We start from the raw sequence: 27,791 nt of genomic DNA, 5'->3' as shown, positions 1-27,791 counted from the left end.
GCGGGAGCCCCGCGGGGAGTCGCCATGGCAACCCCGACCGGCAAAGACAGGGAGTCGCCAGCAGGCCTGTACGGTTGTCATGGGTACTCTGGCTACGGGGGCGGGAGACGCCAGAGGCCACACCTCCCTCCCCAGACCGTTCCAAAAGCAGGCTGAGGCTGGGGCTGAGGCTGAGGCTGGGGCTGGGGCTGGGGCTGAGGCTGGGGTTAAGGCTGGGGCCGAGGCTGAGGCTGGGGTTGGGGCTGAGGCATGCACAGGGAGCTCTGACTGTAGGCAGCGTGGTTACCAGGCAGGCTGTGCCTCAGTCGAGATCAGCCGTTATTAAAATAGACTGGCGACCAGACTTTCACATGTAGGCAGAAGAGTATAACTGCAGTGTTAGCTCTGTAGAATTAGACCATAGTTCAGTTTCACTACAGATAATGACACGCTCTCATAATCTCTATGTCAAACATGCACATCCATCCTACTGTTTTCTGGTTGACAACCGGTGCGGTGCATTTGGCGTCGTCATGATTCATCGTTGTCGCGAGTGATCATCGACATTGTCAATCCAGATGTTGTGTCATGCGGTGACTGTGTTGTGGATGAGCACATGCATGCCGGAGCAGGATAGGACTGGCTTCTCTGTGTCGATCATGTGGCTCACTTCCTGCCTTTCAGTTTCACGTTCATTATGCTCGCTAGCAGATCCACAGACTGCCTGGCGTGCTATTAGGATGACTAAAACATAATCCAGTGGTCGTGTGGTGTTACAGGATGCTTTGTAGACTTGGGTAGACTCGAGAACCGCGAACGGCCGATGAGAAATCAATTGGAAATTTGAGCTGCTTCTAATCATTTTCTCCCCCCCCCCCCCCCCCCCCCCTCCTTTCATCCCTGCAGTCCTGCGTTCGGAAAACCAGTCCAGCATCGGTGCCGACAGGATTTCGAAGCTCCCAATTTGCACCTATTCTCGGAAAGGGGCACAGGCGCATACGGGCTCCAGCTCACATGCTCACATGCGCGGCTGAAAGGACTATGAACTTGTTATTGCGTAGGAGAAATGAGAGTTGCTCCCCGGCGGTTCTCCCCTGCCTTAGTTAGGATGAACTTGAGAGTTAGGCCCCTGTGAATCTTTCTGCTGAGTCAGCAGAGCTCTCGGTGTGTGTGTGTGTGCGTGTGTTTCCACAGTCCTAGTGTCCCAGTTGCCTGATGTGAGGGTTTCAGCATGGAACTGCGCCATAAAATGTTCAGCAACACACTCTCCTTCTGGGAAGGGCTCCCTTTAGTATCTGTCGAGAGCGTTGGCATGGTTTCACCCCAGGACTCTTATTGGGTAACACATGTCATGTGAATCATGAATATGATTCTTTGTTTCTTAAAAAAATAATTGACACGTTTGATGAAGTGCTTCTTGGACGTGGAGGATTGGGAGAATTTCCCTAGCCAGCCTGTCATTCATTTTGCCATGAGCCGCATTGAGAGAGTGTCTTGTAAAACAGTCTTAGCTTATCTCTCGGTGCTCCAATGTGCTCCTGTTCCCCTGAACCACCAGAAGTCAGGTAGCGGTAAGCCCCATCTCACCCTTTACATCCATCCACCTGACATGCACCGTTCACACCTCATCCTGGTAAACAAACGAATGCAGACTTGAGGCAGCAGAAGTGCTAGCTTTGGGCCTTGTCTGTCTCAAAGGAATGAATGAGTTGGACACCGAGGTAGGCTCACATTCGTTTATTGAATCTGTGCCTTGCAGGGGAACCAGGACGTAGAGTCCAGCACTTCCTGCCCCTGTGAAGTCACACGAACATGCATACCTACAGCACAAGAACGTCAAGTCGACATGTTCATGAACAGACTGATGTCGGTCGTGTTGATCGGTTTGTCCGACTGGCTCCCCCACCAACATACTGCCATCTAGTGGACAAAGGTTATAGTGCAGTAAAGTGCACTCGGGGGTGGAGTTAACACAAATGACCTTTGATAAACGTCATGATATCATCTCCTGGTATTTGCAGCACACAGGAATAGGAAAGCAGATTAACCTTATCTGGACCATCTAGATTTCTTCTTAGGTGCCTCTGGTGTTTTGGATTCATTTAGGAAAAGGACCAATGGTAGTACTATTTCCTGGTTTTTGGCCAGTGGTGCATCAAGAATAACCTAAGGATAAAACACATTTATAATGAGTACTTTACAGGAACCAAGGATCATCATCAAAATCATGAATAAACAAATGATACCAGTCCACATTTAATGTTGGTTAAGTAACGTTGACCTAGAGCTGTTTCAGTGTGCACTGTAAGGAGGTGATTTAGGCCAGAGCTGCAAAACCGGTTCGACTGAAATCTGACCCAGAAGAGGGCCTCTAATGTATAGGGGGGGCCTCTAGAAAAGTGACGATAGATCACATGACATCTACTCTTACCACGCGAGGGAATGGTTAGGGTTTGGCTAAACCAGGTGACAGTCAATTCCATTCATGGAAAACTCATATGATGCTGCGTCAATACCCGTCAACGGAAAAATATAGCGTACCATCAAAGTATGCAGCATCAATTCCTGTCAATGGAAAAACCCAAGTCAAAGGTTGTAGTGTCCACTTACAGACACCAGGTGGCGTGGTGTCAGATGGCCTGTGCGTGTAATGTATCCCACGATGATGTACCTTGAGTCTGTACTCCACCTTGATCAGGGAGCAGTTGAAAACGGTGGGATGGAGGTGAGAGGGGATGGTCAGGACTCTGGACACAGCGAGGCTGGAGGAGGCTGGGACAGGGTCACACGCTCCTAACTGGATCTCGTTGGTGTGGACGTTGCCCTTGGTCTCGGCTAGAAAGGTCTGCTTTTCATCCAGGTAGATTTTAGGGGTGACCGTACGCGTTGAGCTGTTGTGTACCTCAACCTGAACTTCAAACGCCTCACCTACAAAAATGAGAAGGTTATGTTACTTTGAATTTATGAAGGTCAAAATAAGTCACTCAAGCATTCACTCAGAAAAACAAAATGAGTGTACTATGTTCGTGTATGTCTTGGTTCGTACAATCCCTCTTCTTCTTACTGTGTGGAGCTGATTACAATTCATCACAACCAAACTGACTTAATGTTATTTATGTAATTACCTTGAATGAAGCCCATTTTCTCAGAGATAACATTCATTGTGACAATTCCAAAAGGAAGGAAAGACATTTTTGTTCCGCGCTGAGGTTCCTGTATGATCTCAGCCAAAAAGCAGAGAGTCAGTATACTGTACAGAAACACACAGCATTACTATACAGTTTCTGGTGTGAAGTTAGAAAGCATTCCATACCTTAAGTCCTAGGATGGTGATGGGTAAGTCTGATTTGGAGACAAAGGTAAACTCTTTTTTGACTTTGTACACCATCCAAATAGTCCGCGTCAACTTTGCTTTCAGACTGTATGTGATTTGACCCCATTTCCCCTTAAAGGACGAGGGCATATTCCTGAGAAAACAAGTACTGTTATTTTATTTAGTCAGACAGAAATGATTGCTGTTACAAATGAATCCAAACAAGAAAAACAGAATCACACACAAAATGGGACACATACGTTTTGGGAATCTGGAAGGTGAAAGGGTAAACATGTTTCCCAGGAGCTATGATCTCAGAGCCTACAAAAGTGGAGAGGACAGCAGGATTAGCACAGCATCCACCGTGCAGGTACAGTACTGGATACAGTCCACTGAGGACCATGCCACTGAACCTACCGTCTCCACCCCTTTCCTGCAAAATGATTTGCTCAAAACAAAAATATCTCTTCTTGTTGCAGTGGAGAACAGGACTTTGGCCATCTTGATCAGACCACATGACCTCAGCCTTGCCCTTGATCTTAATCCAAAAACACTGCACTTTGGTTACTTTGGAAACTTTCACGGTGACCCGTCCGGAGAGTGCGTCGCCAGCGGAGAAGGTGCCTCGGCTGTTCACTGTGTCGTAGTCCAACTGGAACTGTTTGATTGTCATGGTGACCAGGATCAGACGAGCTGCTTCTAGAATGAATAATGATTCTCACACAGGTCCAGACAGTGAGTCAGTGAATGTAGGTCATGTCATCTTGTGAAGGCTTTTTTGTCTTCTATAACATCCATGCTAACTCACTAGCGGAGGAGGGGAATCCAGGAAGTGTGTATCTGTGTCATGCATCATGTGATCAGGGGTACAGGTGTCCATTTCACAAGGGCAACCCAAGCAAAAACGACTTCACATCCCATTTAGGCTCTACCATAAGTAGCTAAAGTACATTAGAAACCCATAAATGACTAAACATAATATCATTTTGTCAGCAAGATGTTTTTTTTGTCATATCATCACATTTACAATTATGTATTTAGCAGAAGTTTTTATCCAAAGTGACTTCCAAGAGAGAGCTTTAAAAAAGTGCATAGATCACTGATCATAACAACATTGTGGGTAGCCAAAAATGAAGCATACATTGTGAAAACTAAATAAGAAGGGAAGAACCATTAGAGCATGTAGTTAGACAAGCTACAATTAAACAGCATGAACCTCATGAATTTCAAAATTCAACCTAATTACCATCAATGATTTTCCTGTCCCGTTATGGAGTAAATGATGTTTCATTGCTTTTGTTTCAAACACTCATTGTGTAAACTACTTTGCAAGTGTAAAGTTGACATTTCTGTCACATCTCTCATTATTAAATATAGGCCTAAGTGAAACCATTTGAAACTGTCATGAGGAGACAAGCTAGCACATTTGCTCAACATTAACATTACCATCATCGGTTCCTCCTCTTTGTATAGTGTGCTCAATGCTGTAGTATTTCTCCTTGGCGTGGTATGTAAATTGACTGTATTGCCCATAATATTCAGTCCAGCAGACATTGGTCTTTCCTTTAGATTTGAAGATGACAGACTCAATCTTAATTTGTTTTGATAGGTCCACTGTGATCCTCCCAGTAATACTATCTCTGCCATTTCTTCCTTCCACTTTCCAGATTACTGCTACTATTGCTAACCAAATGTTCCCTCCAAACATATTGAATGAACTACAATAGATATTCACTTTTCATCAAAAGAATGCAAACTGGTGGTAGCCTACTTCTCAAACAGGTTTTGCTGGGGACAGGGCCGGTGTTACAAGCCAACTGGTTTTCAAACTTTTCTGAGGAATCTGTGATGAATCTGGTGATAAAGACAGACGGATAGGTGAACGCACAACTGGGAAACCAGAAGGTTTGAAAACCAGAAGGTTTGAAAACCAGTAGGCTTGTACTGCACTAGCACTGGCTGGGGACAAGATCTGGAAGGTGAAGGAAGAAATGGCAATGAAAAAAATCTCAATTGATTAGATTACGAAGGAATTCCTGTGTAGTTATGGTTCTGGATTGTCAAAGGGAATCAGAAGGATGTTTGGCAGTGGAATGACTGGAAATTCTGTAAGATCACATTTTATAAAAACACAGTGTTTGGCAGTACATATAGACAGCCTCACGTCAGCCTGACATTTGCCTGCCATTTAAACATTATTTAGGTGTGGACCAGTGCAGTATGATTACCTTGCATGTAACCTGTGTGAACATTCATGGAAATCTTGCCAAGCTTAAAGAATTTCACATGCTTTTCCGTGTTCCTATGCTGCGGTAACTATGAGATGGAGCTGCTCCGATCACAGTTTGATCTAAGCTAGCATCCGGGTGCAAAACAGGCATTTGAAGCTATTCACAATATGTTCTTACCAATAGATCAGGGATTGTCATGTCTGCCTCTGCAGGCAAAGTGAACTTTGTTCTGGCTTTGCATGCCACCCTCTTAGGCCTGTAAGCTTGGCCTCCAGAGTATAAGAGATTTTACCACATGTGCCCGTGAAAGAATTGGGCAAATCTCTAAAGGAGGTATTGAATTATGAATGGAATAAGATGCTTCAAGTACTGAAGTATTCTCTTCACAAGTAGTGAAGTATTCACTTCACATACTATTCCAAGGAAATATAACATGGCATGTTCTTACTAATAGATCTCTAAAATGGGAGCAGCTATCTTTTTCACTAGCATCCTTAACGAGACAAATTGAATCGATATCCCCAGGGATATTGAAAGAGAAAGGATGTTTTCCTGGTGTCAAAACGTTGGATCCTATCAATGGAATTATAAAACAAACTAGAATAAATGTACAGCAGGGTGCACTTTATTCAATTTTAATCAATTTCCATAATTCGTCCATTTATTATTAAATTATTTATTCATATTCGGTCAAGTTATTCATATAAAAAGGGTACACAAGAGGAACCCTACCATTATTTTTGCATTCCTTCAGAAAAGTCTATTTTAAAAAGTCAATATTTGTCTTTTGCATGATAAGTTAAACGAATGTTTAGCCCATAACACTCTGTCCACATGACATTTGCTTTCCCCTTGGCCCTAACAGACAAGAGTACGAACTTCAGTTTCATGAGAAATCATGAATACAATGCGGCTGGTGATTGATGATCTCCCCTTGAAAACATATTTAATTCATTTTTCGAATCGTACTTTTCGAATCGAACTTTTAATTGTCATACTGAAATTGTTAACTGCAAACAAAAGGTATCACAATTGTATAGCGTAAAACTGAATCTTTAAAACTCTTCACTGGGCGGAAACACACTGTCTTTATATTGTCTTTACACTTTCAACCAAATTTGAATATTCTACAATTACAATATATATATATATTTTTTTTTTTTCACAAAGAAAGAGTTAGTCGGACCACATACACACACTAGGCTTTAAGAGGAGATGAGGAAATGAAAACAATGAGGTATAAACAGTGATATTCACTGTTGTATAAAAGGTGAGTAGTTCATTGAGTGATTAATTTGAATTTCAAAACTTCAGTACTTGTTTCATTATGATTTCTGTTCATAATCAAATAAGGATGGGTAAACAGATCCATAGCTTGGTGGGGGGGCAGAGGTGCCTGAGGTTGTAGTTGCTGGGAACTGTGGTGCTGTTGGGAACACTGGTGCTGATGGGAACACTGGTGCTCCTGGGTACTGCTGCCCTCCTGGAAACTGTGAGGCTCCTGGGTACTGTGAGGCTCCTGGGTACTGTGAGGCTCCTGGGTGCTGTGGAACAGAAGGTGAGCTGCTCCACGAAGGCTGGTTTGGGTTCCCAAAGGAATCCACACCAAATCCTGGGTAAGGTGGAGGCAGCTCTCCCTGACCAGGAGCCTGAGCTGCAGGGAGGATGACCACAGGGAACTTGATCTCTGGGTCTGAAGCGTAGGGTACATCCAAGTAGACCTAGAACAGACACAGGTCCCGTAGATAGATAATAAAATTATTAACATGTTAGTCCTGTGTAATCTTGAAAATTGACTGAAATATTGTTGCATAAGAATTCATAAAACTTATACATTTTTGTATTAAATGAAAAACTCAATAGCACAGGAATGGAAAAAGCCTTTGCTCTAGTGTCCAGGATTCCACAGACTCTTATTGTTGTGTAATAGGTTTTACAATCAATTGACCTCACTTCCACTCCCTCTCTATGTAAACAATGAAAAACAGAAAAGGTTTATGTTAAGATTACATTTGACATGAATGTTACATTGACTACCATGTAAGTGATATTCTATCTATTAATACTAAAGCTGGACAATATGCCAGGCTTCTGGACACGAATGGCTATTCATTAGGATTCCAACGGGAAGGAAGAAACCTATTGTATTTGTTAGTATTCTTTATTATTATTCTAATTACCTATTTGGCCCAATAACTCATTGGTAAAACATTTTTTTTAATTTGGCACATAGATACAAAATGCCATTACTAAGAATGGACCTTTGGGGGCGCCATAGGCCATGCCCCAAAAGTAAAGATTTCAAAGTGATGGCATTTCCAGACTTCTTGGGTCAAATACTCACCCTGAGCCTGTGCTCCACTTTGAGGATGCTGCAGTTGAGGATGGAAACACCAATGTCAGGAGGGATGTGGAGGACCTTGGTGACGTTCTGATTAGTAGAAGGAGAGATTGGCTCTCCTTCTTCTTTCAGGACGTCTATAGTGTTGAGCCTCCTCTTTCCCCTTGCAAAGAAGCTGTGCTTCTTGTACAGTAAATATTTAGGCTTAATCTCACGACTAGAGTTGTTCTGAATGGCGGCAAACACTTTTAGGCCTTCTCCTGCAGAGAGAAGTACAGCAAATATCTTCCAGTATTTTGGGGGGATGCATGCAATTCTGCAATTGTATTTGTAAACATGTCAATTATGTAACTGAACTGATAATATTATAAGCGGTGTTCTCAATGATGCTGCATGCAAAAAAGTTAACAAGCAAATGTTTGGTTCAGCAGTGTTCAATAGAATATTTGTGTATGGGAAATCCCAGAGGTCAAAAGACAATCATTCACCAGTTGCAGGTTTGGAATGTTGACCAGATTAAACCTAACAATTACGTTCCATCGTTTCGACACCGGGCCTTTCTTATCATAGCAGGGAATGTTCTCGTGCACAAACTTTAGACTCAAATGCTAAACTCAATCTGGAATAGTGTTTTAATTGACTTCCCCACCATAAGGAAAGTGTTGTAGACAACTACATTAAACTGAATGTGAAAGGGATGGAAAAAGGCGTGGAGTATTAGTTTGTGTTTCGTGAGTTCTGCTCCTTACCTTGGTAGTAACCCATCCTCTCAATGTTGATGTCCATGGCCACTGTGCCTGAGGTGAAGAACGTCATCTTCTTATCCTTTGTGCCGTGCTGAGGACTCTAGGATGAATCACAACAGAACAGTAATATTAGTACGACAAACTGTGCGTGTGTTTGCAGCGTGTGCTTTTAAGAAGAACATACCAGTATCCCAGGGATGCTGTTGATGTTAGGCCTAGAGACAAAGTTGAACTCTGTTACAGCTGTGCTGTCAATCCTCATTGATCTGCTCAACCTGGCTTCCAGTATGTAGATAACTTTACCTACGCTGCCCTTGAAGGAGTTTGGCATCTCTCTGGGAGGAAATAAAAAATATGAATATATAGGTATAAAGGTCCCCAAGCCGATATTCCACTCCCTACCCATGGCAAATGATACTTTGACGAATCGGTAAAAGCAGATATAGACACACTGGACATAGTTACAGACAATAATTATTCTAACTCCATCTTGGTGTGTTTGCACAATCTTACTGTGGAGGGATCTGGAAGGTGAACGGATACACATGGCACCCTGGAGCTACCACATTACAATCTGAAAAGTACAAGTTATTCAAGGAGGCTATGTTGTTCTAGCATTTCAAGTTTACATAAATGTGCCTATTTGAAGGCAAGCTTGTCCTTTTACGCCTAGTAGTGTTGGGGTGGAACAGTGTACTGAAAGCAATACCATCATGTTAAATTAACTTACATGCTTGTCCACTTTGTCCAGTTACTAGGGTTTGATGGTCACTTCCTGGGGAGAGAACAATAGCGGGTTGACACAAATTATCCGTTTCACATGTGCCAAAATGTATGAATGTGTTTACAGAATTTAAATATTAATAAAACATGGATGCAAACCATTATCAAAAATGTAGTTTCCCTAAATCCGAAAATCTGTACAGAAGGATACTACAACTTCTTACAACGTCGGCTACTTACCTTGTCCCTTTTGCTCTTGAATTATAAATTGTTTCATACTAAAGTACTTTTCTTTAGCATGGTATGTCGTAGTAGTTTTGCCATGCTTCTCTGTCCACCGAACCTGCGCCTTCCCTTTGGCTTTGATTGATAGAGAATTGATCGTGCAGTCCTTTGCCAATTCTACTGAAATCCGTCCCGAAATATAATCTCCACTGGAAAAGGTTTTGCTTTCATTTATGGGATCATATATCACAGAAATGTTTTTTACAGTCGACAACATGTTCGAAGCAAAGAATATCTTCTGGTCTGCTTGGTCTCCAAGTCTAAACCCCACATGGGCGTGCCGCAGAAAACCAACATATGAACCCTCCCTAGGAAGTCCAATTGTAATGTCAAATATTAACTAAGTTTGTTTGTCTGGCAAAGTCATATCATAATGATCAAGTGAACTGTGCGACTGTCGGCTAGAGCGGTTTACCGTTTTAGCTTGAAGTTCCTAAATAAATTATTGACTGTCTTTAGAAATGTTGAAAGGCCGTCCCGCCGTGTATGCGTGGAGACGACATGGTCTTATGATTCTGAATAAGAACACATGAAAGTAAATTACATGTAGACTAACAATGCCGCTCCCTACAGGTGTACGACAGTCCTACTCAAAACTTGGTTTGTTGATTAAATGAGAATACATAAGAGCAGCTAGTTCTGGCAGAGCAATCGGGCAGCGCGCGTCAGTCAGTTATCGGGGACGTACACTCCACTTTCCTTACTCCACCCACTACCACACCCATGTTAGCAGCGCATATCTATTGGGCCACGTCCGATAAGGCGTCTTTAAAAGACGCGCGGATCTGCACACACTCACCCCGGTCGTTGCATGATCAGTGCTGCTGCCACCCTCCACCGTCCCCCTCTCCCCCATGCTGTCTGTATGTATATCCAACGGGGGATTATATCTCTATTGCTCCCTGCCTCATATGTCATGTATGTATGTGTTGCATCGAGGAGGCAGGGAGTGCTTCCCTTAGATCATCCACTCCGCCAAAGTAAATTTACATGTCCATGTCATGTAACAATAAATGCTCAAATCTAATACGTGATTGTCTTGACTGAAATGACATTTCAGCCGACATGAACTAACATGATGTGATTCGTTTTGGAAACGCCTGAAGGGGAGTGTAAATAACCTTATAGTATAGTTTAATGCTTAAAATGGTCTTCCAGGTAAACCTATTTGTTCTGATAAAGTAAACTCACTCAGTTATTTGTATGTTTTTAAAACAATCAGTTGCATTATGAACATTGACAAACAAAAAGGTGACAAAGGAAGCCTAGACTTTTATGAAATATAGATATACAATAATATCCTCTGTTATACAAGATTACATTCTCAAACATAAATGGCAGGATATTTGTGATAGTTTAAGACATATCGAGATTAATGGTTTGTCCATTTGTATTTCATAATGTATAGATTATAAAACTACAGTCGGAGTGTTAACACAATATTGTTTTGTTTTTTACGTTTGACAAAATGTGTGAACACAGGAATAAATAGGTATAATTGTACTATAACACTCGACAATTCAGACTGACATAATGGACTACTGCATTGGTGAAGAGTGGGAGAACCACCTTGTTGAGGGAGTCTGTGTCATGCTCAGCAAGGTTCCCTGAGTTAATCAAACAAATGAGTCAGGAGATAGGAAACAGTGTTGTGTCAAGTCTGTCAACTAATCATATTAATTCATCCAGCCCACTACGCAGGTACCTAATGTACCAGAATGGACAAAAGCAAACATAATTTTGAGGTCTGATGTTCATGAACCTCCTGCTTATTGGCGGAAATGGTACAGAAAAATATAATGTATATGAGGAACAGGAAATGATGCAAATATATTTGAGTAAGAAGGATTCCAAAATGTTAAAGCAGGGCATGAAACATTTCCTCCGTCAACTGAAAAGCACAGAAGGTGGTTGGGAAACCATGTCACAACCCGCTGATGGAAAATCAGTTGAATCAGATGCACTGCTGAACATTCTGTCAAATTCTGATTGTCTGTGAAAATTGATAACCTCAAAGATCATCCAGGTCCACTAAAAAGTTAGCCAAAGTTTAACTTTGTAGACTTTTAGCAGAAGATGAATAGCTGATTCTAGAGCTGATTCTAGATTCTCCTTGCCTCGGAGAGATTTAAGTTGCTCTAGATAAGAGCGACTGCTAAATTACTAAATGTAAAATCACACACAAGGCGATATTATACCGGCTTTGTTGGGTTCAGTGTTAGCAAGCAAAGCCAGCATAATGAGGGGACTTTTTTGCGGCAATATTGTGTGATCGCTGTTTATGAAGGGTGAAAAAGTACCTATTTCATTATGCTTTCTTTTCATAATCAAACAAGGATGGGTAAACAGATCCATAGCTTGGTGGGGGTCCAGAGGCTGAAGCTGCTGGGAACTGTGGTACTGATGAGTACACCGGTGCTCCTGGTTTCTGCTGCCCTCCTGGGAACTGCTGCCCTCCTGGGAACTGCTGCCCTCCTGGGAACTGCTGCCCTCCTGGGAACTGCTGCCCTCCTGGGTACTGCTGCCCTCCTGGGTACTGCTGCCCTCCTGGGAACTGCTGCCCTCCTGGGAACTGCTGCCCTCCTGGGAACTGCTGCCCTCCTGGGTACTGCTGCCCTCCTGGGTACTGCTGCCCTCCTGGGTACTGTGAGGCTCCTGGTTTCTGCTGCCCTCCTGGGAACTGCTGCCCTCCTGGGAACTGCTGCCCTCCTGGGTACTGTGAGGCTCCTGGGTACTGTGAGGCTTCTGGGTACTGTGAGGCTCCTGGGTACTGTGAGGCTCCTGGGTACTGTGGAACAGAAGGTGAGCTGTTCCACGAAGGCTGGTTTGGGTTCCCAAAGCAATCCACACCAAATCCTGGGTAAGGTGGTCCCTGCAGCTCCCCCTGACCAGGAGCCTGAGCTGCAGGGAGGATGACCACAGGGAACTTGATCTCTGGGTCTGAAGCGTAGGGTACGTCCAAGTAGACCTAGAACAGACACAGATGACTTATGTTCATTTAGGTCACTTGGGGTTTTGGGTCAAGAAAAGCATGTTGTAAATTAAATTCAATATTATCCTGTATCCCATTTTTATATCTATATAAATCTGCCTCAAGGCAAAATCAGCCCCTGCCATTACTGCCACACATTTATAATAGTTTTAACTGTATTACATTACTTGTCATTCATATATTTATTTTATAATGTCTTGCTATGAGCATATCCTGTGTTTCTTTTCTATATGACCCCCCCCCCGACAAATTGTTTGGTGAAACTAGTTGTATGTGCCTGCAATTGCCCATTCTGGGTCTATGAGCTATGCCAACCAAAACCTAGCAATTCAATGTCACAGGTGGGAACTACTTGATGAGTGGAACAATTGAGAAGTGGCGATTAAACTTAATCAATTAAACTTCACAAAACAATCTAGGAGGCAGGTGTTGTTAATATAACCCACATGTTAAGTCTTGCTGGATAGAAATGGTTATATTTTACCAAGCATTTCAAAGTGATCAACAGCAACGTTTGGTGGACAAGAGTATTTGTACAAGGGTTTCTTTGAAATACGTTTGTGTTGTGTGGGCAGAACCCCCAGAGGCCCTCATATAACAGACATGTTGGGTTGAATACTCACCCTGAGCCTGTGCTCCACTTTGAGGATGCTGCAGTTGAGGATGGAAACACCAATGTCAGGAGGGATGTGGAGGACCTTGGTGACGTTCTGATTAGTAGAAGGAGAGATTGGCTCTCCTTCTTCTTTCAGGATGTCTTTGGTGTGAAGCCTCCTCTTTCCCCTTGCAAAGAAGCTGTGCTTCTGGTACAGTAAATATTTAGGCTTAATCTCACGACTAGAGTTGTTCTGAATGGCGGCAAACACTTTTAGGCCTTCTCCTGCAGAGAGAAGTGCAGCAAATATCTTCCAATAGAATCTTTGAAATGCATATAATACTGTAATTGTACGTCAATTGTAAACATGTAAATGATGTAATTGAACAAAAAATTTAGGCATTTGTGGTTTCTGGAGCTGCATGTTTACATAGAAATGTTTGGTTCAGCCACTCAAGTGTTCAGTAGAATATTTGTGTATGGAAAATCCCAATTAAGAGACACAACTTCCCCACCATAATGCAAGTGCTGTAGCAAACAATATTACACTGTAGGCTTCAAACACATAATGTACATGCACATTTATCTAGCCATTTCATGGCTTTACTCAAGAAAGAGAGTTGTCTTTTTCCGCAGGTCATATGAGATCCTGTTGTAGCGCTTCATCGTATATAGATTGCACATATGACATTGATTATGATTTTGCACTTAAGATATCATCTTGGTTTTTGATGTGCCACCATGTAATATTGTAGTTGAGATGTTATATTTGCACTGTGCCTGGTAATATACAGATCCGTTTACTTTGAATCCTTGAATACAGTTGTACTTCAAATATATGCACTATTTCTATGTTGCATTGGCTCAAAAGATCTGCTACAAGTAAAATGTACAAATATAAGTGGATATGGTTGATGTGTCACTCTTCACCTTGGTGGTAACCCATCCTCTCAATGTTGATGTCCATGGCCACTGTGCCTGAGGTGAAGAACGTCATCTTCTTATCCTTTGTGCCATGCTGAGGACTCTAGGATGAATCAGAACAATAATATTAGTAATACAAACTGTGTGTGTGCGTGTGTGTGTTTGTGAGTAGTTTGAATAAAAACATACCATTATTTCAGGGATGCTGTTGATGTTAGTCTTTGAGAAAAAGGTGAACTCTGTTACAGCTTTGCTGTCAATCCTCATTGATCTGCTCAACCTGGCTTCCAGTATGTAGATGATTTTACCTGAGCTGCCGTTGAAGGAGCATGGCATCTCTCTGGTAGGAAATAAAAAAGATGAACAAATGGTCGCTTCCAAGCCTAAATCTACACCTACTATTTATGGCAATTTATGCTTTGGCGAGTTGGTAACCGCAGATAGAAACAATGCACATAGTTATAGACAATACCGGTCATTGTTTTAACTCTTCTTGGTATATTTGCAATCTTACTGTGAAGGGATCTGGAATGTGAATGGATACACATGGCACCCTGGAGCTACCACATTGCAATCTGAAAAAAAATACAATAAATAAAAAAATCAAATCACTTTGACTCAATTTTCTAAATATAACAACTTCTCTGAAAATCTCTGAACAAGTAGATTCTTGTTCATGCCAGCTTCGATTTTCGACCAGTAAGACGAGGTCACACAATGACAACAAATGAACGAAATAAAAGGAACTCACTGTTTTTAGTTACTTTCTCTTTTTCAGACATGCAATTCTGATGTGATTCGCATCACAGCTGAATTGCAGAAGAATATGTAACCTTCTCTCCTTTTTTTTTAAAGCTTGTCCTTTTACGCATATAGCTGTTGTTGTGCGATGGTGCGGGCTGTAATCAAAACACCATACTTATTTTCACTTACATGCTTTTTCACTTTCATCCGTTGTGAAGGTTTGATAGTCATTTCCTGGGGAGAAAGCAACAGCGTGTTGATAATAAAAAATATACGTTTTTACCTGTAGGTCTACCTGAGGCTCTATTTTACTTCGGATTAGGCTACTTTTCAGAGCATACCTTCTTTCCTTTCCTCTTGAATTAAAAAACGTTTCATACTAAAGTACTTGTTTTTAGCATGGTACACTACAGTAGTTTGACCATGTCTCTCTGTCCACAAAACGTCGGCCTTCCCTTTGGCTTTGATTGACATAGATTTGATCGTGCAGTCCTTTGCTAATTCTACTGTTATCCGTCCCGAAATAGAATCTCCGCTGGAAAAGGTGTTGGTTTCATTTATGGCATCATAAGTCACTGAAATATTTTTCACAGTCGACATGTTCGAAGAGGAAAAGTAAAACAAAGGTTGTCTTTTTAAGTCTTCTGGGAAGTATCGTCTAACCGTGGGCGTGGCGCAGAAAATGTAACGAAACCAAACGGCATAGGCAGGCAGGCCAATCATAGAGCAATTCAATAACTAAGTCAGTATGTCTGGCTCTTTCAAATCATGAACATTAAATGCAAGCTAATAACTTGACTAATGACTCTGGCTGGTATGGAGCAGTTTAACGCTTTAGGTTGAAGTTCGTAACACTTTGACTAGGCTATATTGAAAGGCCACGCCCCGCCAGATACGGATCTGGCATTAAGATGCTGACGGAGTTTTCAACGAGGGTAAATTACAATACCGTTTAACCACCCATTGACATCATGTCATCATGTATCCCATCTGAATAGTGAATCTAGGTTCCAAACTAGATGTTCTTGTTTGTTTACACTGTTGCTTACGTAAGGTTGTTGAATTGTATTTATACATCCATATTATATATCAGTGACAGTGTCTTGTTCTTGTAGTACTGCTGCCCTGAAATTTAGCACTTTATTCCTCAAAGCACTTTTCAGCACTTCATTTTCCTATGATTCCATGATTGGAAAGTAAATTTGGCACCATTGTTGATCTCCCTCAGTCGGTAACATTCTGTATATCCCACCTCCGTTTTCTGTGGCCTTTACGTTTTAGCATTTTTTATTATTGTAAATGTGTTTTCTATGTCTTGCTGCAAAACAAATTTCCCTCTGAGACTCATAAAGTTGAAGTTGAATCAGTATCCAATGACTCTTCCTAGAAGAGTATAGGCTATGACAGAAACTCAAACTGATAGGTAAGCATAAACACAGTTATGTTGGTTTATCGAATAATAGCCCCAATATTAAAGTAGTATACAAACATTTCAGTCAACATGATAAAAAAAAATTCAAGACCCGAAGGTCACTGAAAATATCCTGGCAAATTTCAATTTTCCCCCGAGGCAAGTAGGGTGAAGTGCCTTGGAATCGATCCGGCAACCTTCTGATTACTAGCCCGACTCCCTCACCGCTCAGCGCTCAGCCATCTGACTCCCTCAGTCAGTATTACACTGGGGCACCGCCGATTTATACTGGGGCACATGCCCCAGTAAAAAGGGTCTAACGACGCCCCTGGAAGTGTGATGGTTCCATTATTGCTGTTACAATAAGTAGGCCTATCCATATAGAAATAACTTGTTAAAGGTTAAGATTCGTTAGTCTTTTTCAAACTGCAAAGCATCAGTGTAGTAGAAGCAGTTTGCATGTAATAACATCGGAATCAATGTGTCAGTTCAACAAATAAAACCATCCAAATACATGTTTTGTTCATCTTTTATTTACAGAGTAGCAGGACATCCCTCTCTCTCACTCAACACTGTAAGTCTATCAATACATGAAGACATAATCCATTAACATTAGCAACAAAGAAATGATTATTATAACTGGATCTTTGTTCATGGCTGTTGCAGGTGGCCATTTGATGCTCTGTCAAATAACCTAATCCATTTCAGTAATTGGAAAGCAATTTAAATTTGCGGAACCAGTTTTATAATTGCGAAACAAGTTTTACATTTGCAAAACACGTTTTACTTTTGTGGTTCGTCCTAGACGCATTTGCAATACTTTTGGCCTGTAGTCTAAGAAAACATTACAAAACTAAAGATGGTTTATAATGATAGGCCTACCGTTAATTTGTATTTAGATTAAAACATAAAAACTATATTACATGAAAAAACAATATTTGCGCTCGAATTAATGCGATTTTTTCGCACTGATCTTCCTTCCAAAGCTGATATCAAACTTGCGTCCCTTAACTGTTGCCTCTGAGTCGACCTGCTATATGTAGCTGATTCTGAACGAACCCTGGTATTCGGGACCCCCTGTCCTGCATGTTTTAGATGTTTCCCTGCTCCAACCCACCTGATTCAAATGAATGGGTCGTTATCCAGCTCTGCAGAAGCCTGTTAACGACCTATCATTTGAATCAGGTGTGTTGGAGCAGGGAAACATCTAAAACATGCAGGACAGGGGGTCCCGAGGACCAGGTTTGGGAACCACGCATTTGAAATGTTGACACAATAGTAAATATTTGACCATTAATTTGTTGACCATTTTAGCGGAAGACGAGTTAACCTTGCCGTCTTAAAGAAATCGCCACTGCTCTGCACTGAAGTCAATCTGGAAACTGGTAGGCCATGATTACAGTTACTGAATGTGACCTGAGGGGCGCATGAACGAGAATGTAAAATGAGCGGCTTAGGGACCCAGCAAGAGCGCAGGTGGCCCCGTGCGTGAGTGTGTGCACGCGCTGCCTCTTTATATTGGAATATTTGTCCGAACAATTAGTATTGAGCTCGAAGCGAAGACAGCATGGAGATGCATTCGTCAGCGATTTGGGGGTTTATTGTTCTGTTTTTAACACTTGTAGTTTGTACCGCAGGATCCTCAATAGGCCCACCTGTTCACGGTGAGTTTTGCTGTTTCTAATTAGTACATGGTGTGTTGCATTTCCAGTAGGTTGCTGCAACATTATGAATCAGCTGGTGGGTTAACTTACTCGCCTATGTTGCATAGCCTGCTTTCTGGAATACCCCCCTGAGCTCACAGTATGATTTACCTGACACGCTGTGTTTCCAAAGGGAAGCCTGGAGTGTGTCCTTGTGAGAAAGGACCAGGGCCGTGTGTGGAGTTGTGCTCCGATGACTTCAACTGTACCAAGAACAAGAAATGCTGTTCTAACGGATGTGGGCATCAATGCTTCGCCCCCTACACAGGTAAACATCAGGGGCTGAGGGGTTTGATGTAAAATTACACTGGGTAAGTGCGTTAAGTGAGTTTTGCAAAGGCTGTAGCTAATTAGCAGATGTTTTATAAACGAATGTTATTATGTTCATAATTATTAACTTTGAGGTACGCTTAAGCCTAATTATTCATGTATTTTTTTTGTTGAATTTCTCTAGCGATAAACATCTCGTGAGCGTAGCTAATCCTTAAATTAGGACAAAATGACATTGATCCCCAGACAGTGCTTATTGCAAACAACGTTTCTTTAATTTATTGATTGTCATTCTGTGATTCAGATTTGTGATTGTTAACATGATTTCAGTTGGCCTTAGTGCTCTAAGAAAAAAACTATGCGCATGAACTTAATTGCTGCATGAAGGTATTTGGGGCTTTTTTGCAGAGGCCACATGGCTAAGATAATAGACCATTAAAAAACTATTCCAGAAATCAGGGGGTAATGTGACATATCTGGCTATGTTAACTCCCCAGCTGACACCCAGCGTTGTAGCAACATTTCCACTAGGTTGTTGCAACATTGTGAATCAGCTGGTGGGTTAACTTACTCGCCTATGTTGCATAGCCTGCTTTCTGGAATACCCCCCTAAGCTCACAGTATGATTTACCTGACACGCTGTGTTTCCAAAGGGAAGCCAGGAGTTTGTCCTTGCATTGGATGGGGACCACGGCACTGTGGGGAGATATGCTCCCGTGACTGCGACTGTCCCGGCAACCAGAAATGCTGTTCTACCGGATGTGGGCATCACTGCATCGCCCCCTACACAGGTAAACATCAGGGGCTGAGGGGTTACATGTAAAATGACACTGGGTAATGCGCTTACCATGTAGGGTGAGGCCTTACAGCAGCTCCCCAGGTTTGAATCCAACTTGCAACATTTTATACATGTCTTCCCCCCCCCCTTTGATTATCCCCTGAATCTCCTGTCAATCTCAACTGTTCAGAAAGGGTCCCCAAAGAATCCTTAATCCCACTAGGTTGCTGCAACATTGAATCAGCTGGTGGGTTAATTTAGCCGCCTATGTTGCATAGCCTGCTTTCTGGAATACCCCCCCTGAGCTCACAGTATGATTTACCTGACACGCTGCGTTTCCAGGAAAGCCTGGAGTGTGTCCTCGCAAGACAGTCGTAAATGGGATCTGCCCATCTGAGTTGTGCTCCATGGACTGCGACTGTCCCGACAAAAAGAAATGCTGTCCTAACAGATGTGGGCGCCAATGCACCTCGCCTCTCTGGGCCTGAGGGGTTTTGTCCAGGAGAGCAGAAGTGCTGTCCGACAACCTGTGGCCACTCCTGCAGCGACCCGTCCTGATTGGTTAGGAGGTCAAACATTGTAAGGTTGAGGTTTTGAAAGCACTGTATGTCGTTGGTTCATCCGAAGGCAAAGGAGTGCCTGATTTCTTTTTTTTTTTTACCGTCTTTGTACGGTTCTAACCAAAATAAAACTTTCAACTTAAAACTTGCATTCCTTTTCTGGTTCTTGAGTGCACTTCTAGATAACCTGTCTGGTACGCTTCCAGAGCTGAAGCTTGCAATGTCCCACAGCTCTCACTCCCGGCCTCAACCCCCCCCCCCCATCCTTTTATAAACGGACAGTTAAGCTAGTCAGTATGTGGCCAGCGTTCATGTGTACTTCAAAGGGTTCTTTTTGCTCAGCAGTATGGTGCCAAACGCATTAACATGTGTTCATTCATTTAGCAGACACTTTTATCCAAGAGAGCTTTACAAAAGAGCATGGGTCAATGATCATAAATAATGCCCCAAAATCATTGCTGGTAGCCAAAACATGAAGCATACAATGTGAAAAGCAAATAAGTGCCATGAGGAAGGAGCATAAGACAAATTACAAATAAATCAACATGAACCTCAAAAGTGCAAGAGTGTACCTGTAGGAAAGCAAGCAACAATTGAAGTTTTTGGTAAACACTTTTACTAGCATTGATTAGGATACTGCGTTAATTGTACAGTATTATCAATCTAGAACACGTTCATCTCGCAGATGATTTAGTTCAGAATCATCTACATATAGCAGGTCGAGGATCACTGATCTAAATGAAATGCACTGACAAAGTCATTTGTTAAAACATCATATTCATATGACAACTTCATATTTTACATTTAGTCATTTAGCAGACGCTCTTATCCAGACTGACTTACAGGGACATTCCCCCCGAGGCAAGTAGGGTGAAGTGCCATGCCCAAGGACACAACGTCATTTGGCTCAGCCGGATATCGAACTGGCGGCCTTAATTACCGGCTCGATTCCCTCACCGTTCAGCCACCTGACCAAACGAAGCCCATGTAAAGCTAACAGAACATAGGCTTCGATTTTTATATAGTAAACAGACTCAAGTCTTTGCATGATATAAAAATCTGTTAGAATGAAAACGTATCATAAAATAATATGATTAAATATAATAATAAATGTTTACAATGATAGCCTTGAACACATATATACAATACTCTGACATTTACATGATTAAATACACAAACAAACAGCAGCATATTTAGTAACAGTTTAAGGCATCTTGATTTGTTCAATTGTGTTAACTGATGTACAGTGCCCTCCAAAAGTATTGGAACAGTGAGGCCAATTCCTTTATTTTTGCTGTAGACTGAAAACATTTGGGCTTGACATCAAACGATGAATGTGAAACCAGAGATCAACGTTTCAGCTTTTATTTCCAGGTATTTACATCAGGATCTGATGCACAAATTAGAAAATATCACCTTTTTGTTCGAACCCACCCATTTGTCACGTGAGCAAAAGTATTGGAACATGTGACTGACAGGTGTGTTTTGTTGCCCAGGTGTGTCCTATTACATACATTATTCAATCAATAAATACCACTGAATGTCTACACTCAGGTTCAGATTGGGTAAGATAGGTTTTGTCTATGCAGACTGTATTCAGAGGTGAAAACAACATGAAAACCAGAGCGCTGTCTTTGGGTGAAAAACAAGCAATTGTGAGTCTTAGAGAAGATGGAAAATCAATCAGAGCCATTGCAGAAACATTGGCCATAGCCAGTACAACCATTTGGAATGTCCTGAAGAAGAAGAAAACTACTGGTGTACTAAGTAACAGACGTCGAACAGGTAGACCAAGGAAAACATCAGCAGTTGATGACAGAAACATTGTGAGAGCTGTAAAGAAAGACCCTAAAACAACTGTTAGTGAGATCAGCAACAACCTCCAGATGGCAGGAGTGAAGGTATCACTATCTACTGTTCGCAGAAGACTTCATGAACAAAAGTACAAGGGCTACACCAGAAGATGCAAACCACTCATTAGCAAGAAGAATAGGAAGGCCAGGCTGGAATTTGCCAAAAAGTACAGAGATGAACCTCAAAAATTCTGGGACAAAGTTTTATGGACTGATGAGACAAAGATTAACTTTTACCAAAGTGATGGAAACGCTAAAGTTTGGAGAAAGAAAGGAACTGCTCATGATCCCAAACACACAAGCTCATCTGTGAAACACGGTGGAGGTAATGTCATGGCTTGGGCTTGCATGGCTTCTTCTGGGACGGGCTCATTAATCTTCATTGAGGATGTAACACATGATGGCAGCAGCAAAATGAACTCGGAAGTCTACAGAAACATTTTGTCTGCCAATTTAAGGAAAGATGCAACCAAACTGATTGGCAGAGCCTTCATCATGCAGCAAGATAACGACCCAAAACACACTGCCAAAACAACAAAGGAGTTCATCAGGGGCAAGAAATGGAAGGTATTAGACTGGCCAAGTCAATCTCCAGACTTAAACCCTATAGAGCATGCATTTTACCTGCTTAAGAGGAGACTGAAGGGAGGAACCCCACAAAACAAACAACAACTGAAAGAGGCTGCAGTGAAAGCCTGGGAAAGCATCAAAAAGGAAGAATGCAAAAGTTTGGTGACGTCAATGGGTCACAGACTTGCTGCAGTTATTGAAAGCAAAGGATTTGCAACTAAATATTAAGTCTTATTCACTTAAATATGTTTTAAGTATATCTGTTCCAATACTTTTGATCACATGACAAATGGGTGGATTCAAACAAAATGTGATATTTTCTTAGTTGTGCATCAGATCCTGATGTAAATACCTGGAAATAAAAGCTGAAACGTTGATCTCTGGTCTCACGTTCATTATTTGATGTCAAGCCCAAATGTTTTCAGTCTACAGCAAAAATAAAGGAATTCGCCTCACTGTTCCAATACTTTTGGAGGGCACTGTATATCATGGCTAACAGTAGGAGTGTTAAAGTAATACTGAAACAAATATAGATGTTTGACAAAATGTCTGAACATATAGGTATAAATAGGCATGAATGTACAATAATATAAACCTGAAAAATGAAAACCACAAACTGAGGAGAGCTTCTCCATCATTATTGACACGCTGGTGCAGAAACAGGAATATCACACAGCACAATTGGAAAGATCACCACAATTTTCCAGGACCGGCGTGGAGACAAAGTCACCTGCAAGAAGGAAGACAAAACCAAATGGTGAGTGCAGTTAGCAAAACAAAGGACTACATCAGATTCTCTATTAAAGGAAAAGGTGGTAATTACCATTGAGCTAGATATGCTCCTAATTGATCATATCTTTAACAAGAATAGAAGCCCTGTACCACAAATAAAATTGCAAGTACACTGCTATTACTTCACACTGATACCTACAAGCACATTGTAGTTCACATCAATGATGGAACAGTTGGAGATGGAGAGAGATGTATCAGGGATGGTCAGCGTCATTTCACTGTAGGCCTGCAGGGTCCCACTCTTCACAGGCTCTCCTGTTACTGAATCCAGGGTCTTGCGCTCTGTCTTTACGGAGTGATCCAAAGCGGAATACTTCTGGTTCTGCACGAGAGTTGCATTCGGAGTGGTACTCCTCGATGAAGAGTTGCTGAACTCACACACGATTTTAATGGTTTCCCCTTAGGTGAAAGGTCAATTTAGTATCAACAGTGTCTGGTTATTTCAGTGTACTCATGTTGTTCAATCAAGGTTTAAATATATGTAACAATGCACCTATCTGACCTATGGACTTTTTGTAAAGCTTTCTCTTGGAAGTCGCTTTGGATAAAGGCATCTGCTAAATGGGTAAATGTAAAAAGCGTTAATGAACAATCATGTGGATGACTTATCAAACACTTACCAGAAGCTGTGGGTGGTTGGCATCAATGTGACTTGAAAAGTTGAATTTGGTTTCAAACACCTTGGTTATATGCCATGATCTGTGTATCTCAACCTTCAGGAAGTAGACCACAGGCCATGTACCCCTTTGAATGTGGATGGGAAGTCTCTGCAGAAATATACTTTATGGATTATATATACTTTATGGATTATATATTCCGATTATCTTCAAGACGTTGTCTTTATCTTCAATTGTGTTTGTAAGACTATATTATAGCAGGGGTGTTAAGATTGCCTACATAATAGTCAAGGCGTTCATACCCTTGTGGCAACTGGAATGTAAAGGGGTAGACATGAGCCCCTTCTTGAAGTACTGTACGACCAATCGCTGTTGATTTAACGGCTGCTTTGATTAGTTGATCAAAGTTGCTGTCGATCAAATTTCAGTTTGCGAGTTAAATTATCGATAAGATATGCATACCATACCATTGTTTCCTGTGATGACCGTGAACAAATCCATTTCGGCTTTATGCGTATGTGTTCGACTCCTACGACGACGTCTTGTACGAGTTGTCCAACGAACTTCGGCTTTCCCGTTTAATGACATGAAAATTGACGTAACGTTTGTTACTCTCTTAACGTCGAAGGAGATATGGCCAGTCATAGGGTCGCCACTTGAGAAACTGGCCCTCGAATTGAATACGTTAAAATTTGTAATGAAATTTGAAAACGGATCCTGAAAAAAAAAACATTTTTATTCAGAAACAACATCCACTCCAACTACTAGAAGCCTTCTGAGGATTGTCAAAGTTTCAGAATAAAGGTCCCAGTCTACTGCCATACATTTTTGTGGTAGTAAAACATGATTGATATATGGTCAACAGATATAAGCATTAAATAATTGCAATAATATGAGAGCACTTCAAATGCAAATATAAATTAATCAGATGGTTTAGTCACACATTTATGTCACAAGAAATTGAATTATTCAATTTGAATAATTTCACAACAAAACGAAATTTGTATAATTGAAATAAACCTATAAGACTGAGCAATTCAAATAGAAATGATTCGAGTTCAGTTTCTGAATTCACTGATATATACTGAAAATAAAGTATCCAATTGTTGTTAGTTATCTAGCAAGCTTCATCCATAATTATTGCATTATTTTCTGATTCAAACTATTTGGTTGTTAGTCGGGCAATCCCTCCTTTAATCTATCCGTTTCGGATGCCCAGTCCCCTAAATCCAACAGAAACACCATTTTAGGTAGGCTACCGCCATTTATACACACTAGCAGTTATATTGGACCTCACATTAAAAAGAATTCAGGAAGCAAATAAAGTTATTGTGCTTAAGACCATTTGATTTATTGATAAATTGAGAAAACATCTGACATTTCAAACTGACACACCACTGTACGTTTCCCTGTAGGATGTTTTATTAACATAAAAATTGGTATCCAGGAAAACTTCAGTTTAAAGAACACTTCTGTTTTTGAGGTAGCTTTGAATAAATAAATAAATAAATACAAAACATCTGACATACACACATGGTAACATTACCGCAAGCAGTATATCTTACATCAGCTGTTAAAAGTGTATTGGGATGAAGAGTTTTCTTCACGGAACACAATACCAGTGACATTCAAGTGTAGCCAGGAGTAAACCAGGAGTGTTGACAACATTGAAATAAAATGACTGATGTTTGACTACATGACAATATTTAATTCTACTCTAAAATACAACCATCTGACATAAATAATGGATAATGTGACAGCATATCATCTCGGGATATATAAGCCATTTGGAACTTTTTGATTATTCTTAATTAGCACCAATAGGTAGTAATGACTACACTGCTAAACTAATACTGGTAGGGAGAAAAAGATGGGGAATCTGCACCAGCTTTCTGGTCAATCTCCTACTCTCTCACACACACACATCTTACAATTAAAAACATCAAAATGAGTCAAGGTTCTCTAGTTTTGATCAACAATAGTGTCTGGTGACGTGTGAACAGGAAGATCGCACATCACGATGGGAAGAGTGACCGAGATGTCAGTGGACCAGTCGATAGACAGAGTCACCTGCAAGGAGAAAGAAGGCGTATGAGTACAGCTGTCAAAAAAAGCCCTGAATCTGCTCCCCTTTAAGGACATAGCTGTCCTGATAGTTTAGGAATAGAAGTCCTATACCACAAAGGTCCAGAAAATGACAACCAATCTGCATTCATTTCAGATTGATACCTACCAACACAGTGTAAACCACCTCAATGATGGAACAGTTGGAGATGGAGAGAGATGTATCAGGGATGGTCAGCGACATTTCACTGTAGGCCTGCAGGGTCCCACTCTTCACAGGCTTTCCTGTTACTGAATCCAGAGTTTTGAGATCTATTTTCTTTTTGGATCGAGTCAAAGTGGAATACTTCTGGTGCTGGGTAAGTGATGCAGTTGGTGTGGCATCTCTTGTTGAAGCGTTGCTAAACTCACACATGATGGTAATGGTTTCCCCTGGAGTAAACAGAAAATTTGTATCCACATTATCTTACATTACATGTGTGTACATCATGCTAATGTCGGCTCAATGGCAGCGAGGTGTTTGTTAAAACTGTACCTGGGACAAAGCCGTCCCTGTCAATGCGCACAGTCATTTCGACTGGGCCAGAGGTACACCATAGACAGCACACCATCTTCTCTACTGAGCCTGACAGAGGTGCCTACAAACCACACGGTCAGAGACATGGATAACCATCACAAACATTATGATTAACATGCGTCACTGCACGACACAAAATGTGAATTTTACGTTTTGATGTATGAAATGCGTAATGCAAAATTTGAATACAGGGGTTTTTGCAGGTAACCATCAATCTTACCAGAAGCTTTGGCTGGTTGGCATCAATGTGATTTGCATAGTTAAATTCCACCTGAAACTCCTTGACAAGATGCCATGGTCGTCGTATCTCAACCTTTAGGGAGTAGACCACACGTCCATGGACCCCATGGAATGTGGAGGGGAAATTGCTGCGGGGATAGAAAATACTTCATTGATTACTGGGAGTGATCTATATAGATTTTTGTATACCAATCGTGTCTGTCTTAAATTAGCCTATGTAAAAAGCAATTGCAAAACAAAGCTGTTAAAATACCAATTAATCTACGGAACTGGTTTCCAAACTATGTAAACCCATGCAGTCTGCTGAAATAAAATCGGGTTTGGGAGAAGATATCAAAAACAAGCCGAGAAGAAAGGGAGAAAAAAAACAGCTGACTGAGCATTAGGCTACTGCGATGGAAACATTCATGGTAAAGCAAGGGGAGTTGGTTCCTGATTCACAGTCTACCCAAATGTGCAAATCTTATGTAAAAACAAAAGCAAAAAACTCCCATATCAGAATATTCTGTGTAATAACCGACAAAAAAACTATTAGAAAGTAGGCCTACGTTCGAATGTTTTGCCATTGTTTTTACCCTTCCCCCCATACACACACGGGCTACAACAAAAGGTCAAATGCTACCATCGGTTTATAAGGTTTGGTTCTCAATTGTGTTTTATCACAATCATTTCGTCGTCCAAAATATTTTGAGAAAGCCAGGTCGCATTGGTACACATACCCTTCTGGTAAATGGCATGTGAAGGGGTACACATGGGCTCCTGGTTGAAGTATTGTGGGGCCAATTGCTGAAATTTAACACAACCATTGTTTGTTGAGTTGCAGTAAATTAAGTTATAATTCAACAAGTTGCTCAATTTAATTTTTTTAACCCACCAGTGTTCTCCTCCAACACCACCTCTCTGAAATTGAATAAATCCTTATCTGCTGAATGTTTTTTTATCCTGCGCCTCCGAAGGCTCCCCGTACATGTTCTCCAAAAAACATGGGCTTTCCCATTTAGGGATATTTCCATAGACCGAATTTTTGTTATCCTCGAAAGTACGAAGGATATTTCACCGGTCATACAATCCCCACTTGAGAAACTAGCATTTTCATTTAAAGCATTAAACTTTATGTTAAAATCACTAAACGTCCCCATTCTTCAGACTTGCACTATCCACACTCACCACTTACGAGGCCGGCTTGGTGGTAGGATAGTCAATTGAAAGTGTGCGCACGCGTAGTTCGTGTCTTCATCCTTAACCCTTTGTCTACCAAACAGGTCAACGTTTAAGTTATTAATTGTCAATCATACATTGTACATCTACCTGCCTCATCCAGATTCGCATTACAAATGTCTGATCGATGTGGGATTTCATTTGGTTAATCAAAATGTGTGGTTATAGTCGAGAAATGCGACTAATTTTAAAAAGTTTGTTGCATGGCCCACCGCTACCTTAAGGAGTTGTATTTTTCAGTTCTCAACCTCTTCGGTTAAGACGT

The 27,791-nt window shown here is 41.3% G+C and overlaps 5 protein-coding genes and 1 long non-coding RNA gene across 14 annotated transcripts; 1 reads left to right on the top strand and 5 right to left on the bottom strand.

Moving 5' to 3' along the window:
• Positions 1-1,675: 1,675 nt before the first annotated feature.
• LOC124486495 (arrestin domain-containing protein 3-like) lies at positions 1,676-6,045 on the bottom strand. Of its 6 annotated transcripts, XM_047048126.1 has the most exons (9): positions 4,739-6,045; positions 3,710-3,991; positions 3,553-3,613; positions 3,293-3,446; positions 3,105-3,192; positions 2,651-2,907; positions 2,521-2,544; positions 2,028-2,145; positions 1,676-1,899 (listed from the first exon to the last, which is right to left on the bottom strand). In XM_047048126.1, the coding sequence occupies exons 1-8, from the start codon at positions 4,998-5,000 to the stop codon at positions 2,029-2,031; spliced, it is 1,245 nt and encodes a 414-aa protein (XP_046904082.1). In that variant the 5' UTR covers positions 5,001-6,045; the 3' UTR covers positions 1,676-1,899; position 2,028. The 6 variants fall into 6 exon arrangements, with proteins under 6 accessions (XP_046904082.1, XP_046904081.1, XP_046904086.1 ...); XM_047048125.1 differs by having other exon boundaries at positions 1,676-2,145; XM_047048128.1 differs by lacking the exon at positions 1,676-1,899 and having other exon boundaries at positions 2,054-2,145; positions 2,411-2,544.
• An 85-nt stretch (positions 6,046-6,130) lies between these two features.
• LOC124486494 (arrestin domain-containing protein 3-like) lies at positions 6,131-10,303 on the bottom strand. Its single transcript, XM_047048124.1, has 7 exons — positions 9,574-10,303; positions 9,341-9,385; positions 9,124-9,184; positions 8,795-8,945; positions 8,614-8,710; positions 7,868-8,124; positions 6,131-7,244 (listed from the first exon to the last, which is right to left on the bottom strand). Exons 1-7 carry the CDS (start codon positions 9,833-9,835, stop codon positions 6,849-6,851), a joined length of 1,269 nt encoding a protein of 422 aa, XP_046904080.1. The 5' UTR covers positions 9,836-10,303; the 3' UTR covers positions 6,131-6,848.
• Positions 10,304-10,813: 510 nt separating this feature from the next.
• LOC124486493 (arrestin domain-containing protein 3-like) lies at positions 10,814-15,727 on the bottom strand. Of its 2 annotated transcripts, none has more exons than XM_047048123.1 (7): positions 15,157-15,727; positions 14,881-15,028; positions 14,644-14,704; positions 14,319-14,469; positions 14,136-14,232; positions 13,234-13,490; positions 10,814-12,586 (listed from the first exon to the last, which is right to left on the bottom strand). In XM_047048123.1, the coding sequence occupies exons 2-7, from the start codon at positions 14,909-14,911 to the stop codon at positions 11,927-11,929; spliced, it is 1,257 nt and encodes a 418-aa protein (XP_046904079.1). In that variant the 5' UTR covers positions 14,912-15,028; positions 15,157-15,727; the 3' UTR covers positions 10,814-11,926. The 2 variants fall into 2 exon arrangements, with proteins under 2 accessions (XP_046904079.1, XP_046904078.1); XM_047048122.1 differs by lacking the exon at positions 14,881-15,028 and adding an exon at positions 15,063-15,107 and having other exon boundaries at positions 15,215-15,726.
• A 1,913-nt stretch (positions 15,728-17,640) lies between these two features.
• On the top strand, positions 17,641-19,738 carry LOC124486750 (WAP four-disulfide core domain protein 2-like). Its single transcript, XM_047048543.1, has 4 exons — positions 17,641-17,948; positions 18,121-18,255; positions 18,911-19,048; positions 19,378-19,738. Exons 1-4 carry the CDS (start codon positions 17,852-17,854, stop codon positions 19,521-19,523), a joined length of 516 nt encoding a protein of 171 aa, XP_046904499.1. The 5' UTR covers positions 17,641-17,851; the 3' UTR covers positions 19,524-19,738.
• Positions 19,739-22,477: 2,739 nt separating this feature from the next.
• On the bottom strand, positions 22,478-24,197 carry LOC124486711. 3 transcript variants are annotated; one of them, XR_006958293.1, is made up of 3 exons: positions 23,431-24,197; positions 22,950-23,209; positions 22,478-22,748 (listed from the first exon to the last, which is right to left on the bottom strand). It is a non-coding gene; the product is annotated as an uncharacterized LOC124486711 (long non-coding RNA). The 3 variants fall into 3 exon arrangements; XR_006958295.1 differs by having other exon boundaries at positions 22,950-23,577; positions 23,730-24,197; XR_006958294.1 differs by having other exon boundaries at positions 22,950-23,796; positions 23,895-24,197.
• A 944-nt stretch (positions 24,198-25,141) lies between these two features.
• LOC124486852 (arrestin domain-containing protein 3-like) lies at positions 25,142-27,522 on the bottom strand. Its single transcript, XM_047048718.1, has 6 exons — positions 27,183-27,522; positions 27,028-27,094; positions 26,289-26,436; positions 26,027-26,129; positions 25,661-25,923; positions 25,142-25,497 (listed from the first exon to the last, which is right to left on the bottom strand). The coding sequence occupies exons 1-6, from the start codon at positions 27,445-27,447 to the stop codon at positions 25,390-25,392; spliced, it is 954 nt and encodes a 317-aa protein (XP_046904674.1). The 5' UTR covers positions 27,448-27,522; the 3' UTR covers positions 25,142-25,389.
• Between the last annotated feature and the right edge of the window lie 269 nt (positions 27,523-27,791).

This window comes from Hypomesus transpacificus, chromosome 24 (assembly GCF_021917145.1).
Source record: "Hypomesus transpacificus isolate Combined female chromosome 24, fHypTra1, whole genome shotgun sequence".
In the NCBI taxonomy this organism is placed as follows: domain Eukaryota; kingdom Metazoa; phylum Chordata; class Actinopteri; order Osmeriformes; family Osmeridae; genus Hypomesus; species Hypomesus transpacificus.
Note: the sequence above shows the minus strand (reverse complement) of the source record. Positions and strands in the feature narration are given on the sequence as shown.